Below are 17,111 nucleotides of genomic sequence, written 5' to 3'. Positions count from 1 at the left end.
AGCAGGAATTGCAAACTCACTAAAGTGTATGGAGAAAATGATGGCTCATTTTAGGAGTGATTTTTACTTTTGTAACTTGTCTTGCATTAAACATAAGACAGACAGCCACCAGATGGCTTATTTCATCTCTGACTTCTGAACTTGACCTTCTGAATATCAAACTTAAAAGCAATGTCATTGTAAACAGGTGATCTGGATTGGAAGGTATCAGATAATCGTGCAATTACTATGACTGACTTCAGGATGTAGATTTGTGAATTTGTAGGGTGGAAAATTTATAAGATGGTAAAATTTCCAATGGGTTTAGTGAAGTCAGGATACATTTTACAGGTCACATATTAGTTTTCAACCCCTCTAGTCCTCTGGATGCTAATTATCTCTGTAGTATTGCCTGTGGTGCTGTGCTCTTCAGGGTTCTGTTCTTGGTGGTAACTCTGCACAACATTAGATATAATCTCTGAAAGTCTTTCAGCATTTTCCCTTCCTGTAGTAGAAGATCACACGTAAAAACATAAGAATTTCTAACATAAGAATGTCTTTTTTTCCCCCTTCTTTTTATATATTTTGTATGTTTCTTGTTTTCTTTTTTAAGATCCAAGTACAAATCCAGCCTATTCAGAAGAAAGATTGGCTCACGAGGCTTTGCAATTAGAAAAGCGCTTGAGCTTGCTGTCCTATACAAGTCGCCAGGGCAGTGGAGGTAAGAAATATCTTTAATTAAAAATGAATGGTCTTTCTTCCTAGGTTTTAGAAATGAGTGTATATACATAATTACAAGATTCTGAGCTTAAAAGAAATATATCGGCTTAAGTATTTGACTCACTGCAGCCTGTGAGGTGGACTGCGTTGTATAGTTCGCACATCAGGCTTATGGCAGATTTTTGCAGTAACACCTAGGACTCTTGTGCTTTGGTTTTAAGTGTTGTTATTCTTACTCTGTTGGTGGTACTATTTGTGCATGTCCCTCTGGAGTTATTTATGTATCAAAATAGAATTGGTGTCTAGCACTGGATTTATAAAAGTGTCTATGCCCTGAACTGCCATTTGAATTGTTTAATAGCGGAAGTTAGATCCTCAAAACACCTGCTTTGCTCTTGACTCTAAAGCCTGCAAGCCTACAAATGGCCCTGTGAAGAGCCTCAGGAGCTTTATCTGCATTTCCATGGCTACTTTAGTCTCAGTACTGCTGAGTCATGTGGTTTGTGACTGAATTTCACTGAGACTTCCTGAGGTTTTTCTTAGCATGTAACTAGCTAGACTTGACTAGATTTATGGAAAACAAATGAGACTTGATAAAGAAGCATGCCTGTGGGATTTTTTTTTTTAATCTAGTAAATCTGGTTGGAAAACATGGCCCAATTTTGTATGCATTCTCTGCTTGAGTTTACTTGAGTTTATGACCTAAAAATGCTATAGTCCTTAGAGAATGAGGAATCCTAGAGTATTTTCATATTCTGTTATTTGAGTTTTGCATAGGAAACTAAATATTTGTGTTTATGGGAAATACTGTAACAAGACTGTCCCTGCAGGTTTGGTGGAAGGACATTTGCCTGAATCTGGAGATCTAGGTTCTTCCACTGCTGTAGAGAACGTAGCTCTACGCTGAACGTTTTCCTCAAGACTGTGAGAGAGTTTTTCTTCCAGAGTTCTTAAGTGCCTAAAATATTTATCTAAGAGAAGTGATTAAAAAAAAAATCACAATCTTATTTTTAAACAAAACCAGATGTTTTCATAATCAGAAGAACTTTATTTAACAAGTGTATTTCTCCTTCTGGGCATGTTGCTGAGAACTACACTAGTATTCTTGTAATTTATGCCTTCTGTCTAGACAGCTGTCCAGTTTAATCTCAGGAGTTACACTTAGGCAGGGGTCACAAGCCAATGTCATGCAATAGGCACTGGGGAAAAAGAGTTAGATTTCATGGGATAAACGTTGTTATTTTGTGATAGTATATATCAAAAACTACTCCATGAAGAGCAGGAGAATTATTCTAAACCTTTCCCTCAACAACTGAGAATAGAAATAGCCTAGTAACACAAGAAGCTCAGGTCACAATTTGCAGTGGACCCTTCCACTTTGTACCCCATCTGGTAACCTATTGCCCAAGGTTTGTAATTAATAAAATTAATTAATACCTACAAAATGATCCTGCTGTCAGCCTTTTTTAGTTTTCACACTGATTTCAGTTTTCACTGAAAACTGAGATCAGTTTTCACACTGATTTTATTAAAGAGGAAGAAACTAACATTGTGGACTGTGTGTGGTGCTACAAGAGTTTGGTTTTGTATATGTGTTTGTAATGTTTGAATTTTGTCTGTAGACCCTTTCATGCTAAGGTTTAATTTTTTTCTTTCTGATTCTGTCTTGAATAGCAGTAGTTACCTGTAAGGGTGTCCTCCTTGCAAGTATCAGAAAAATACATGCATGAATGAGTCATGGAAGATCTTTTTGTATATGGATACATAAACATTTTTATAATGGTAGTATGTCATTTTTGTTTGTTACAGTGATGTATGGTTGCATTTCAGTGCGGATATTATGGAGAAGTACAGTGTAGGAGAGCTCAGGAGAAAACAGGACAGCCAAGTTTGATTTTATTTTTGTGGTCTCTTCAAAATTCACTTTGATGTCATTCAGATGATTTAAAGAGAAGAAAAAAAGAGTACAAATAAGATGATGATTTATTCAATTCAGATCAAGTAGAAACATAAAAATGTCTTATATGGCTTTGAGTTACAGTAACAAGGTTTTCTTCAGAGCATCTTCAGATATTCTGAGCATGGGACTGTGTCACTATTCCCTGTGATACGATAGCTGTACCTAAAATAAAACCAGTTAACTGTACAGAGCTAAAATATGGTTGAAAAGGGGAGAACTTGGTGCACGAACTCGAAAAATATAGCCCTGAATGCATTATGTTGCCCAGTGTGGTAGAGTTATGGCAAGGTAACATACTGTTTGCATTTTATTTCTCCTGTGGGGCTAGGAATTATTGCAGGAGTTCTAGATTTCTGATAGAAGTTCCCCTTACAAAAACCAGATGGAATCTTAGTGTCCTTTCTGTTTGTACATACTTGCCGTGCTTCAGACTGATTGTGTTTTAAACATAGGTTGATGTTTTCTTCTTTTCTAGGAGACGATAGAAGCCTTTCAAGCTCATCTTCAGATACCAGCCACTCGGATGTTAGTGCTGGGAGCAGACTGACAATTTGGCCTGAACAGTCTTCAGCCAGCACTTCTCAAGAGAGCCACGGACTGGCAGCTGCAAAGGGCATTCACCTTGGGGAAGAAAAGACACTTCCAGAAGGGGCACGTGGCATCACTAAACCACCTCCAAAGCCCCTTCGATCCAGACAGCTACAGGAAATAGGTCGTCAGAGTTCTTCTGACAGTGGAATTGCTACTGGTAGCCACTCCTCTTACTCTGGAAGCTTCTCTTCCTATGCTGGGAGCTTGGACATTTGCCATGGTGATGAGTTTGGATCATTGCTAAGCTTGCCATTGAACTTTCCTTCGGATCAGAATTTATGTACTTGTCCTCACAGTGAGCCCCAGAGAGGTGTGGGATCAGAGTATCAGGTTCCCAGCTCTCTCAGACATATTTACGATATACCCAGGAGTTTGTTACAGGCAGCTTCTAAAGATGTGCAACCGAAGAGTGCAGATTCCACACTACCCAAGGACCAGGCCCTGTCACCTCAAGGTGCTAGTGACCCAAAACTGCTATTACCACACTTGGAAGCATGGAGAGTACCTGGGCACAGTCAGGACAGAGGAAGGCCTTCATCCTTACTTGCAGAAAGCAGCAAGGACTCAAGTGAGGAGACATATGTGGATTTTGTTTCAAGGTGGTCAGACACAAAACCACAAGGACAGGTGTCAGACTCCAAAAGTAGTGAGTTGTCACCACCTAGTGGGGCCTCAGCTGACCCCTGTGACACATGTAGCCCCCACCTTGGGATGACAAGAGCTCTTTTTTCAGCTTGTCCAATCTGTGGTGGACTAAAGGTAAATACCTAACCCTGAGCAGATGCTAACAAGCCTTACTTAACATAGCATGATTAATTTAAAATGACTTAAGTACTACTGTTTCCTTTACGATTTGAACAGGTAATAACTTTTGTGGTGTTTATGCTCAAGTTCAGAGGCTTAGCTTACAGTTTCTGCAAAATCTGCACCTGATCAGGAAAACACTGATCAATATAGGCCATCAGTCATTACTCTTAAACTGGCCAGTTTTGGCTTTGGTTATATGTGAGTGGCTTACGGTGATAGAAATAGAACCTTAACAGGCACTGAGAGGGCTGAATTTGTCGTACAGTAGTAATCTAGCATGAAGAACATTGATCCATCTGGCTGCTGCTATTTCAAAAGAGGAAAGAATGGAGGTCAAACGGTATGTACAGCTTTGAAGGTGACCACAGTGCATATTTGTATTTTATTGATGTTTTTCTTTTCTTTATCATTGTAGTTTGAGCATGTTTTGCACAAGAAGCCAGGTTACAAAAGCTTCTCACTGGGAAAGAAAAGATAGAGAAGGCAGCTTGGCAATCCACAGATCAACTAATCCAGTATTATAACTGGCCAATGACAGATACTATAGAGGAGGTGTTCAAAACTCATTAGTGGTCTACAACCAGGTCATTGTATTTGCAGAAAAAGATACTTTTTTATCACCAGTCACATAAGGACTTAAAACCTAAGGTATGGAGATTCATATGCCTTTCTAAACACATTTGCCAGTATCTGCTTGTGTGACTGTTATTCTCAAAAATACTTTTTGAACCCTAAATTCTAGAATTCTTGGCTTTTTATGGCAGTAAGCTTTATATGTTAATTGTACATTGCATGAAGAAAATGTCTGTTTTTATCCATTCTGGAGAAGACTCTTTTTATTAATATGTTTATTAACAAGAAGAAGGTAAAGCTGCTTGTATTGGTGAGCTGTTGCTAGGCTGGGAAGGTCAGGGGCAGTGCTTGAATTAGGGAATGTGTGCAGTAGGGATTCAGCAAGAGAGAGATTTGTTGAAGGAATTAAATACTGCTGTTGAATTGCGTACATTTTAATTGAGCATGTGAGATTACATAAATCACTGCCATGAAAAGGGCTTGAGTGAAAGTTATGAAAGAAAAATTGAAAGATTATAAATTTGAGGGATTGTTTCCTTCTCACGAGGTGTTTCATGCCTTTGCACCATTGACTGCCTTCACATGCTGAACGCTAGAAAGTGTTGTTTGCCTGAGGTGCTTGTATGGCTCTGCAGCCACACTTTGGGCATTACTTTGTCATGTATTTGCACCATTTGGGAGGTAGGGAGGCACTGCTGTGACAGGCCTTACAAGGCTCTGTCTGCACTGATGACTAGCATCAGTGCTCTTTCAAGACCATCCTTGCCAGCCCCAAAGGCCCTTGCTAGACCTCTAGTCTAATTCTGAAAGCTTGGCTGGATGCAAAGGCCTGAGACTGAGCCTTCCCCTTCAGTTCTTTCTGCAGTGCAGGCAGTGGGGTGCAAAGCAGTGTACCTGCTGCTGGCTTCCTGTGTCCGCTGCTGTGGTGGAGAGCAGTTGGGAAAAATGTGTGAGACTGCTCTTAGAGAGGGATCTGGGAAAGGACTGCTCTGGGATCAGAAAATTCCAAGGTGGCTGTGTTATGGGTAGCTAGGAGAGAATTTGTAGTGGTACGGTTAGCTCGCATGGTCTAAATGCTTCTGGGTGATCTGAATTGTCGGTTTAGACATGAATTTATCAAAGTTTATGCTGGATATCAGTGGCAGATGGGAAGCTGGAAGTGAGTATTCCATTGTGTACCTTCAAAGCCACCGAAGGCTAAATTATGTCACTTCTTTAATTGCCTGTTTACCCCAACAACATATATACGTTCACGTTTGTTATTGCAGAGTGCTGTCAGGTTTCGTGGTGTTTCTAGTTGCCATAGTAGTATCAGTTGGCAAGAATTTCAGGAACCGTCAATATTTAAACAGAGAACAAGTAACCACCCCCACATTAAATAAGAGAGAAACGCTGGTGCAACTAACTCTTGTTTTAACATGAGATATGCACGTCTGATGCTTTTTTTTTTTCCTCTGTCCATTTGTAAGCATCAGGAAAGAAGTCTCATTAAATGGAGTGATTCATAGGTTTGTTTTTACTTTTAAAAGAAAAAATAACCTTTTGATACCTTGTTCTGAACTGTCAGGATTTGTTATTTTAGCAATATTTAATAGACATTCTCTTTGGCTTTTCTCATGATGCATACAGTTGAAGCACAAATCCATACTCTGTAAACGAGCGATAATTTACCCCTTGTTCTCTGAACAGAATGTGTTTAAGATGGACTTATGGCCTGGAGCAGTTGATAGGTGGATTAATGAAGACACCAGGTCTTGATGCTTTTTCATGCTCGAAAGGCTTTAGTGTGCCAGTGTTTGGAGTTCCTTTGCAATTTCAAGTTAAGCTCTTAATTAAATTGCATTGATGGTTTTTAAATGCCTTCCATTTAAGTGAGTGACCTGAGTAGAGGAAAGCCTATGGCAGTAACAAAGGATATAAGCACTGGGTTGTTTTCTGCCCTGTATGTAAACTCTGGCAGATTGAGGTTAGATTTGGGCACGTTGTCTGTGTGTGTTGTGTGTGAAGAGTTGGAGACAAGTTGGAGGATGAAGGCATGCAGATGTGGCAGGCATGGTTGCGTTTGTGGTTCAGATTGGCTCGGTTAAGAAGCATCTGCTCCACTAATAATGAGGATGGTGATGAACACAGGGAGAACATATCCTGGGAAAGTGCCAAGGTTCAAAGAGAAAATAGGGCAAGGAAAACTTTCTGTTTCACTCAGGATGAAGAACAGAATCACCATAAAGAAAGTCACTAATAAACATTGCTTCTACTGTTTCTATATTGTATTTTATATTAGACATTGGGGATTAATGAGCAAGTGTGCAGGGTGTTTTGCTTTCTGATGTATGTTATTGTAGTGTGCTCAAAGTGTCCTTCTTTACAAACTTCACGAGGTGTGCCTTTGTTATGTAATTTTTGCCTAGGTCATTTCAGTGCTATAGATGATTACAGAGATTATATTTTTTGTGTATTGTAAGTGTATTTTATGCTCAGAATGTTGGATTGTTACAGAATTTCTGAGTAGGCTGTAGAGATTTATTATTAGACTTACTACATTTTCAACTCCTTAGCTAATACTAATTGATGAATAGAGTTTCACTGTATGCTTGTTGCTCTGTAATTTCATTTGATGCTGTAGTTTGAGAAATTGTGTCAACCTTTTTTTTTATAGGGTGTTGGGGTTTTTTTACACCACCATTGTTTGTAAATTTTCTTAGAAGTCTGAAAAAATAAAATTCTTTTCCAACTGTTTTTTGTCCTTTTCCATCTGACGAGTACTGGTTTTAGTTTTGCTTTCTTTTTTGTCCCCGACCTCCTTCTTCTTGCAAGTTGAATTAATATGGAATGAGTATGGCTGTCTCTTCACACCACTTAGTGATTACTGAAATCGTTGTTGACAGCTCAAAATGTGCCTATTAGTAGGAATGACTTTTATGTACATTTAGCTCTCCCTGAACTCGTATTTATGTCAGTGGGAGTTCTTAGGTATGTAGAAATATAGACTTGATTCCTGCTTTGGTAGTTAACTTGTCATGACAGAGGAGGAAAAGTGTCAGTTTGTGTGTGGCCATTATCAATCCTGCACTGGCATTCAGCCACCTACTTCAGGTGATCGTTGTCTCCAATTAGGTTTTGGTATTTTTTAAATGGTCCTAAATTAGGAGCTGGTCTGCCCAAATCCTCTGTGAGGTATTTGTATAGATGCTGCTACCACAGTAACTGTATGCCTCAAACTTTGTATCTCCCAACATATCTGTAGTAAGTGGAAATACAGGAATGTGTGGTCATCATGCACAAGAGTTGAGGGGTTTTGTCAGGTATCAGCATCCACAGCGCTGAGTGGCTACTAACCCTTTCCTGCACAGCAGGGAGATCTGGTACCTGCCCTGGGGAGGAATGTGCCCTTCAGCTTAAATGGGGAGGTGCTCTAATGAGCTGTTAGGAAATTGGCCTTTTTTTATTCTGTTCTGTGGAAACAAGTTTATTTTTCATTACAACTTTAAGAAGGGACATGGGCATAGCTGTACTGTGATCCTTGAGGAGGCACTTTACTCAGTATATATAATCATGCAGTGCTGTGTCTCTGGAGGGCTTGTTAATCACATGCAGCATTTTGTGCGTTCAGGGTCTCTGGGTAGATCTAGAACTGCTATGAGTATCCGTTTCCATTGTGTGTTGTAGACCAGGGATAGACTAAGCCTGGAGAGAAATGAGCCCGATGTGTCCTCAGGCAGAAAAGGGGCTTGAACTCTGAAGAGCATCTTGCTTTGAGGTGTGATTTGTGGTCTTGCTTGCATTGATTTAACCAAGGTCATGAACAGCCCGTAACTGGGTTGGGAATACAGCCTTAGTGTTCCAAATCCTCTACGAAACCCTTAACCCTGGATTTAGCTGGTTTGTCTCCTTTCATTGTAGATCCTGCTTTTGAAAGTCATAAAAGAGAAGGCCTGTAAGGTGTAAACTTGTGTAGTGAGGTTCAAGGAACGGTGGCTGCAGACTACATTGCCACATCTGTGTAATGAGAATGTCTTCATTCTTTTTACCTTTTAATCAGGTACTTCTCTAATATAGTATTAAAGTAGATAATAAAGAAATCACCATGTATTGTTATATACAGCTTTAATGTAGCTATTTTTTTATCTGTTGGAGCCATTACCTCTTTCCCCATGAGACTGAACACCTTATGTGTTGATCTTCTTGTGTGTTTATTTCCCTGCTTTCTCTGAAAGTGTAGGAACATGATTATTTGTAATTACACACTTTTTACATCTGTTTTCAAAGTTGTTTTTTTTTTTTATAGTACTGATGTGTGATGCTGTAACTTTTTATGCCTCCTCCCACCTTCAAAAAAAGCTACAGGCTGTCTAAATTCTCAGCTGAGAAGGATGCATTTGTCATCTTCTACAGCACTATTTCTACTTGTATTTCTGCTCTCTGGGCAAAGTCAAAACTGTAACAGGAACAGTTTGCACCTCAGAGAAATCTGGAAGTCATCAGTATTATTGACCCGAGTGACAGTGTGTTTGGAAGGCTTTCATATGCTGTGATGACTATTGATTCTGGGTATTACTGGCTTTTGGCATGATTTAGAAAACTTGGATTTGTGCTCTCTTATTTTAAGATTTAATTTCAATTGTTTTTCCGTAAGTCCTAACTGTGATACATTAACCTGCAGGGAGGTGCATCTTCCATAATGTGTATCACCACTAAATGAGGTGACTGCACTAAGCAGTGATTTGGCAGTCTGGCATTTACTTACATTATGGTTATTGTAAAAGGCTCTGAAATTTTTCACAGCTTCCAAGGCGTCTTTAAAAACACCAATTTCCCTGCAACATCCTTCTGAAATAGAAGAAATCTATGATCATTGCTGTCCTTGACAATGAAATGGTGTAATTTCTGGAGCTGGTTGTGCTGACAAAAGCACACAGCACTGTGCAGATCAAAGATTGGAGTGAAAGGATGTTCTCCAGTTGAAAATGATAGAGGAAAGGGGCATAAAAGAGGTGGATGTAGTGTCAGGCTTAGAGCTTTGTTTGCTTTGTTTTCCTTTGTATAGTTTTGTCCAGGACCCCAAGTCTATCCCAGAGTTAACTCCCATCCCCTCCCTGAGGTGCCGTTGGGACTGCTTGTGCATGCTGTGTTGAGATGTTGCTTTACCAGCAGTTTACAGCGGAAAACATTTTGTACAATATTATAATGCTTCCTGGCAATAGGCTTCACTCCCCAGTAATCAAGAAGAGACCCAGCTTTTTTTTACTTTGCTTTTGCCGGTAAGGGCTCATATAAGTAAACCAGCTCTTCCAAAGCTTTGCTTGGAGGTGTGACTTACCCACTCACTGGCTATGACTTTGAGAGGCACCATAAAATACAAGACATGCCAACCCTAATAGAACTGTGCAGATCTGACTTGGTTTTGGCCCTGTTGGAGGCTGCCTTACCTCTTATCTAAAAGATAATACTGGAGATACTCTCCATCTATCATGAAAGAATCCCCACAGCATTTGTGCTAAGAGTAACAGTTCTAATCTGAATTCAGAATAATAAGAATTAAGCTCTCAACATTTTAGATCAGGCACTAAGTGAAACAGATAGCTTGTGGTCTGTAATGGCAAAATAAGTACCTGCTTCAGAAGCACTGGTAAGTGAAATGCTGTTGTGAGAGATGAAGAGAAGAGAGCATCTCTCCTACATGAAGCTCACAGAATCATCTGGTTGGAAGAGACCTTTAAGATCATCGAGTCCAACTGTTCACCCTGCACTGCCAGGGTCCCTAAACCATGTCCCTCAGCACCAAATCCACACGGCTTTTAAACACTTCCAGGGATGGGGACTCCACCACCTCCCTGGGAAACCCGTTCCAATGCCTGACAACCCTCTCTGTAAAGAAATGTTTCCTGATACCTCACCTAGATCTCCCCTGGCACAACTTAAGACCATTCCCTCTTGGCCTGTCACTTGTCAGAGGGAATGTAGACAACGTAGCTCAGCAGAATTAATTCCTCTGTAATAAACAGAAGCATTGCTGGGTTGGTCTCTGTCAGAGGCAGTGAAGATATTGGTAAACTGCGGTATTGACCTTTGATATCCACCAGAAAGAACAAATGGTAAAATCTACTTCCTCCCCTGAATACAACCAAGCTGGATAACAGCTTTTATTATTACTACACCTGATGGCTACTTCTTCCTCTGCTGGGAGCAATAGCTTTTCTGAAGAGAGAGGAAGAAATTATTTGAAGGAGTAGGAGTCTGACAATAAAAGCTGCAAAAATTTACTCCCTTTGCAATGTAGGTTTTTCGGGGGTGTTTGGTTTTGATCCACTTGAATGAGAATGGCCCATGGAATGTGGCCAAAATTGGAAAATGGAAGGCTTTTTTTTCCTATCTTCTTTTTTTCTTAATAGAAATAATTTTCTTTCTGGAAAAATTCTAAAGAATCCTATCAAGTGTTAGCGGACACTTTCTATCTTCATTTTCTAAAAGTGAGAATTCACCTGCAGAGGAAGAAACCACAAAAAGAGTTTAGGAAAGCATGGATTACATTGAGAGAAACTCACAGGGAAGTTACTAACTCCAGTGGCAGCCCTGGATTAAGATTCCTAGATTTAATTCCCATGTAGTTCATCTCCTGCAAGATCGTAAAGTTACTTGAGAAAAACCTCAATTCCTTCCTTATATCGCTGAAAATGTTCATAATGTCTACCAACACTGCATTTTTACGATCATGGATTAAAGAAGGCTACGCAGAAAATACTCTGTTTTGATTAACAGTCACTGATATGAAAGTAATTGTGTGGCTCGGAAAGAATTGGTGAGTGCCAGTAGGATAGCGATCGTTTGGCTGTGACATCTGGAGGGTTGACAGCAGCTCTCTGTGAGATGAGAGGATTGAAAATAGATGCTCAGTTAGGGGTGCGATCTTTTCTAGTAACCCTTTTGGACAGAACCACTGAAAACTGGAAGTATATGAATTAGAAGGATGAAATATATATGTTAAAAAAGAATTACATAAACTATACTTCAGCTTGTTCACAGCCCATGACAAGACGTATGAGTGGATTTAGTTTTTGCAATTCGACATGCCCAACATACTTTTACTTCAAGGTATCTGTGGAAATACTCTGTTCTGGCTGATAATATCCCACATGGACTAATCAGATCAGATCTAATCAGATTATATCCTTAAGGTCTCAGTTGTGCAGAGGTTGTGATGTAGGCAAATTCTTACTGTTCCTAGTATAACTGTGCAACCCTATACCACTTTGCATTACTTCACTCATAAAGAGAAAATACTTTTTCCGCTAAGAAAATTTCTGGCTTAGTAAAGTTTAGTAATATGGTAAGAACATTGTCAAATGGGTAACGTCATTTTGGCATTCACTGGCAAGAAAATACTCTGTTTGTGGCAGGTGTGACAACAAATCCACTGAATTGTTTATTACCTGCTCCACAAAAGAATACACTGAAACCAGTTTGAGGAATTAATCACTTGAGAATATTTATATCTTCAGAACAGAATGGATACTTCCAGTAGGCAGAAGGGTTAAAAAATGTGTGTAAGCCATTCTGGTATAGAAATGCCTGTCAAACAGTTTATGGGATAGACTGTTTTAAAGTTGTCTTGCGATTTTAGGTATTGCTTTATTATTCGTAGTGATGATGGCTTCTGCTGAAAGGAACTGCTAGGGAACTTGTCTAGAGAAGAAAAGAAAGGAAGTTCTTTAAAGGTACACGGAGTAGACAAGACTAACAAATATACCTCTCAGGCAATCATACAGTCCTGAGGAAAATATACCTCTGGGGTCAGCAAAAGCCTTATTACAGACTTCAGCAGGTTCTCCTCTGACATTCCTGAAAGCAGGACCACTGAATTCGGTGTAACGAAAGCATTTGCTTTGTAATAGAATCTGTGTAAGTTAAAAGAAATAAAATGAATCTTTGATAGCTAAGAGGGACAGATGTCAATCCTTGTCCCATAGTAGAAGAGTGGAGTTGATAGCTCTGGACCTCAGGAAATACAGGAAGAATCCATACAAAGCTTTGGTGTTCTTGCTCTGCCTGGTTTAGTGTTGGGTGTGTTTTACAGACCCACGTGCTCTGCTGTAGAGCTGGTTGTCTACTGCAGACTCCTGGCAGGAATTTGTGATGCCAAAGTGCAGATGATGGTGTTTTGGGTGCTGTCTCACTTTAATAGTGGAATAGGAGGGGGATCCCTAGGGTGTGAAGGACAAGTCAGAAGCTTGAGATTTAGACTGACCTAGGAATTTTGTGTTACGGTTTTGTTATTGCGGCTCTGACCAGCTTACCTCAATCTACCTGGTTGTATAATATCTGTATCTGGATAATGTTTGCTTCCCAAAGCTATTATCAGGACTGATGGAGTGGTGTTTCTCCAGTGCTTTGGATGTGGACAATTCTGTCCATAAGATTATATTAAATGTGATGTTTTCCAGGTGCAATGAGAGAGACAGAAAGTTGTTTGCCTTTCAAGTAAACTGTGATCAGGAAAAGAACTCATTAATGAGAATTTCTAAAGAAGAATATCAGCCTGCCAGGGTGGAGAGGCTGCTCTACAATTTTTTTTTTTTTTTTAAGTGCTGTGAAGTCTATCACTAAATTTTGGAACTTCAACAAATAGTTCAAAACCACTTTCTATTTAATGAAAGATCACAGAGCAGCATCACTGAGTACATTACTTCAGCAGAGGTTTTTTGGTGTGAAATTGAGCTTGAAGAATTTCCAGAACTGTAGAGTTACTGGAAAGAAGTTATTAATGCAGGAATCTGTACACCTAGGGGATTCAGAAAGTCTTCAGCTGAGGACATGGCACTTGAAAATCAGTTCTTTCTAAGAATGGGATTAGCCTGAGGATTGAGCAATATTTTTAGCGTTCAGAAAGGAGCAAGTTGTCAAGAATATGCTTGATATGGCTGAACTTCAAGCCAAGTTGTAACAACAGAGAAAGAAAAGAAAAGTATGATTATATTATGTTTTCTTCATGTAATCTTTTGTTAAATCCTTCTGGAGAGGCATATTACATCAAACCTAATTTTGCAAATTTTTTTTAAGTAATGATTTTTTTCTTTTTTTCTTCTTTTTTAATCAAAAGCCATTTTGCCTGAATAGGGATTAGGTAAAACTTGGAGCAATTCCCCAGTAAGAGATAGGAGAGGGAACTTCTGGATCAGTTCAAACTGTCTGAGAATCCACAGTTAAGTATTCCAGCTAGTCAGTTGTCCCATCTTAAGTAAGCAGATACTCACTGTTGAGTTTCCTTGATGCTGACTAAACTCAGCTTGAAGTGTAGGAACTCTGGGCCAGAATCAGGGTGACACAATAAAAACTTGGTTACTGCACCTGACCAACTGAGCCTATCTTTCAGTGCTCTTACCCCCACTTTTTGCCAGTTGCACACAGTCTTTTCTGTTCTATTCCTAAACGACATTGTGGACTGAGGGACCTCCTTGCATTCTGGCTATCCTTGCTAGTATAATAACATGTCGAATCTTGAAGGGTCACCTGAATAACTCTTTGAGGGAGTAATTCAACCCATGGATGTAGGACAGAAGTGTGGAGGGAAATGTTATGCAGAGCTACTGTTGTTTTTTCATCCCCTCTGTTTCAGCTCCAGTGGTTTGATTCATCGATCAGTCTGTAACAACGCACAACACGTTTTTGTGTGTGTGTGTAAAAGTTAGGCTGAGCCTCCTTGGGCAGGGTGGGGATGGTGAGGTCAAAACTAGTGACTGTTAATGTGACCCATGTGATAAATGACAGCCAGGATGGGGTGAGTCTTGCACACCGATTGTAGGCTGCAGGACAGTGCCATTACTGCATACAAACTCTGCTTGTATGTCTTCCTTGGCATTCTTTTATATACCTCCTTGTTTCCTTCCCTAAAGCAGAGTAGCTGAAAGAAAATCCTTGAGACTTTCTCTGAGGCATTTCAGTCCTGCACAAATCCAAAGGGTAGATGGAAAAGGGGCTTTAAAGTTGACTTTGTGCTCCTAAGTCTTGTCACATGAGGATATTGGGCTATTTGCAGCATAAACTGCAGCAGCCAGCTGTCAGTCAACTGAAATGACTGTTTCAACAGCTGGGAATCAGTGGGACATGAACTCTGGCTGCGTTCCCTCTCCCCTAGCCACATCCTCTGCAGTAGTCTGGATTCTGTGGTATCCTCTGCTAATTCAATGCTGATTGGAAGCAATTTTGAATGTACAAGAAATTTGAGCCTGGAAAATATTAAGGAAATATAAACCTTTCCCAGATCTCGCTTATTACAAGGACAGAGAAGTGCTAAGTGGGCTATATCAGGGCTGGTAACTTTACACTTGAGTCCTCTGTAGCACGAGGAAAACGTTTCCAGATGAAGTTTGCCAATTCATCTCATTCCTTGAGACACAAAGTCAAGCAGCAGACACGTGCTATGGAGATAACTGCTATAGAAAGCTTTGGAAAACTACAGAAATAATAATACCTAATAATTTATAGCAGCGCACTCCAATATAGGAGAAGCCTGTGAGCAGCCCCCATGCATAGTTAAGTATCTGTATCCTTTGAAGCTGTGCAGCTTAATTATAGTTTCATTACCTTTGACAAACCATAATTTCAGTGAAGAGCTGGGGATAAAGGAAAACACTTGTCTTAATTTTACTATTTTGAGCTTTCTCTCTCTTATTTGTCCTTCTAGTTGAATGTGTTTCTTTCTAATAATGATCATTGATTATCCTGTTATTAATTTTTTTCAGGGAGTAGTTGACTAACCTTAGCTGTAACTGTGAGGCCAATGAAGTAAAATGCATGCGAAGATGATATTGCAAGGCTTTCATTCTTATTCTTCATGGGCTCATAATTAAGCCCACTGTAGTTCTCTCTGTGTGGAGCAGGATGCACAGGTTATAACATTCTTTTGTGTCTTTCTGTGGAATGGGCTGGAAGGAAGGAATCAAATAACTAGTCTAATGTAAACTGGCGTAGCTCCATTGGCTACAAAACAGGCCCAAGTGTATTTTTAGCGCAAGAACAAGCTAAGCTCGGCACTGCGCAACATAACTCTGTGGGAAGTAGAAGAAGGAAAAGACTTTTCTTGAGGCAGTCCCTAGGTGAATGTTTCTAAACGGTAGTTACAGCTCAGCATGAACTTTCTCCATTCCTAAGATTGGTAGAGGTAGATTTAATTTGTCTCTAACATCTGAGATTTCACTTCGACAGCTTTTGCAATTTTTTCTACATTTAAGCACTTCTCTATTTGCTGTTCATCACTGTGGCTGTAGAGTTGTAGTTAAAGTATTTATTTGCAAAAAAGAATCCCTTCATTAATAGATGACTTGGATTTTAAATCTTATTGCAAACTGAAAACTCATGTAAAAGGGACACCGTGCTCTTTTTTATAATTGGTGCAATTAATTTTCTGTTAAAATCTTTTTGACAAGAACGGTGTGGATAGGATACTTCTCGGCACAGTGGCATAAGAGCTATTTTTCATTGAAAAGTGTAAAATGTCTCTTGTGCATGTTGGTTGAAGCTCATCCCCCTTCCTCATCAGGGAAGGAATGTGTCAGTGTCAAAATGAGTGGATTATTGGACCTTTTGAGTACATGCCTCTTCTGGTGTATATTTGCCAGGGATTTCTCCTTTTCTAATCAAGGGAACAAGGGTATCTGAATCCCTTGGTTGAGTACATCTGTGCGTGTGTGCATATGTTCATGATTGTTTTTAATTTCTTTTCAGTATCTCCAAGCTTCCTGCTAGGCGGTACTTTTGTATTATTTTTTAAACTCTTGAAATGGGCTAACACTCTGACTGCAGCAGAACTCTGCTACTGGGATGATTGTTTCTACTGGGATGTGCTATTCTAAGAAATTGTAGGACAATGCTTTCCATTTGTTGAGCTTTCCTGATTTCATAGGTATTTCTGCAGAATCGAGACACTCAGTGGTGGCACAGTTGGTCTTGTGAACTTCAAAATACAAAAGAAATGGATCATGTGAGGTGTTGCAGCCAGGCTGTGTGCTCCTTGCCTCTCCTGTTCCTTTCACATGCTGAGCAAGAATGAGGCGAGAACAGCACCCTGCTCGTGATCTGCACAGCAGAGTCAAGTCTGCTGTTATCCAGACCTGCTTGGGCCCCATCTGAGCCTCATCTTCAGCGGTACGGTAGTTTTGCTGGAGTCTCTGCCTTGAGTGGTTTTCACTTGGTGCAGAATGAGTGGAAATTACAGATCTATTGTAGAAGGAAGCTCAGACTAGCAAACGCAGGGAAACTGAGAGTATTTTAAATAACAAATGTTCTTGTAGTAGTGTAATACTACCCCCTGTTGGAAATTGGAATATATGGAACATAAACCAGAATACATGGAATTGAAGCTTCTTTGACTTTGTGTACAGTATTTTGTTTCCATTACACTTGATAGGACTTTGGAAGTGCCAGTCTCTATTTAAAAAAAAAATTTATATTTTTTTTTGGTGTGCATAGGGAAGGGGGTCCCCCCCCC

The 17,111-nt window shown here is 39.8% G+C and overlaps 1 protein-coding gene across 1 annotated transcript in view; it reads left to right on the top strand.

Moving 5' to 3' along the window:
• The window catches only part of DOK7 (docking protein 7), a gene marked incomplete at both ends in the record, with an annotated part of 63,021 nt that overhangs the window by 21,978 nt on the left and 23,932 nt on the right, over positions 1 to 17,111 (top strand). Inside the window, 2 exons of the mRNA XM_010145717.1 lie at positions 593 to 700; positions 3,135 to 4,009. Coding sequence (XP_010144019.1) covers positions 593 to 700; positions 3,135 to 4,009 — 983 coding nt within the window. The remainder of the gene's footprint in view (positions 1 to 592; positions 701 to 3,134; positions 4,010 to 17,111) is intronic.

Source organism: Buceros rhinoceros, unplaced genomic scaffold (assembly GCF_000710305.1).
Source record: "Buceros rhinoceros silvestris isolate BGI_N320 unplaced genomic scaffold, ASM71030v1 scaffold9311, whole genome shotgun sequence".
Classification (NCBI taxonomy): domain Eukaryota; kingdom Metazoa; phylum Chordata; class Aves; order Bucerotiformes; family Bucerotidae; genus Buceros; species Buceros rhinoceros.
The sequence above is the reverse complement of the archived record's forward strand: the minus strand, read 5'-3'. Positions and strand labels throughout refer to the sequence as shown.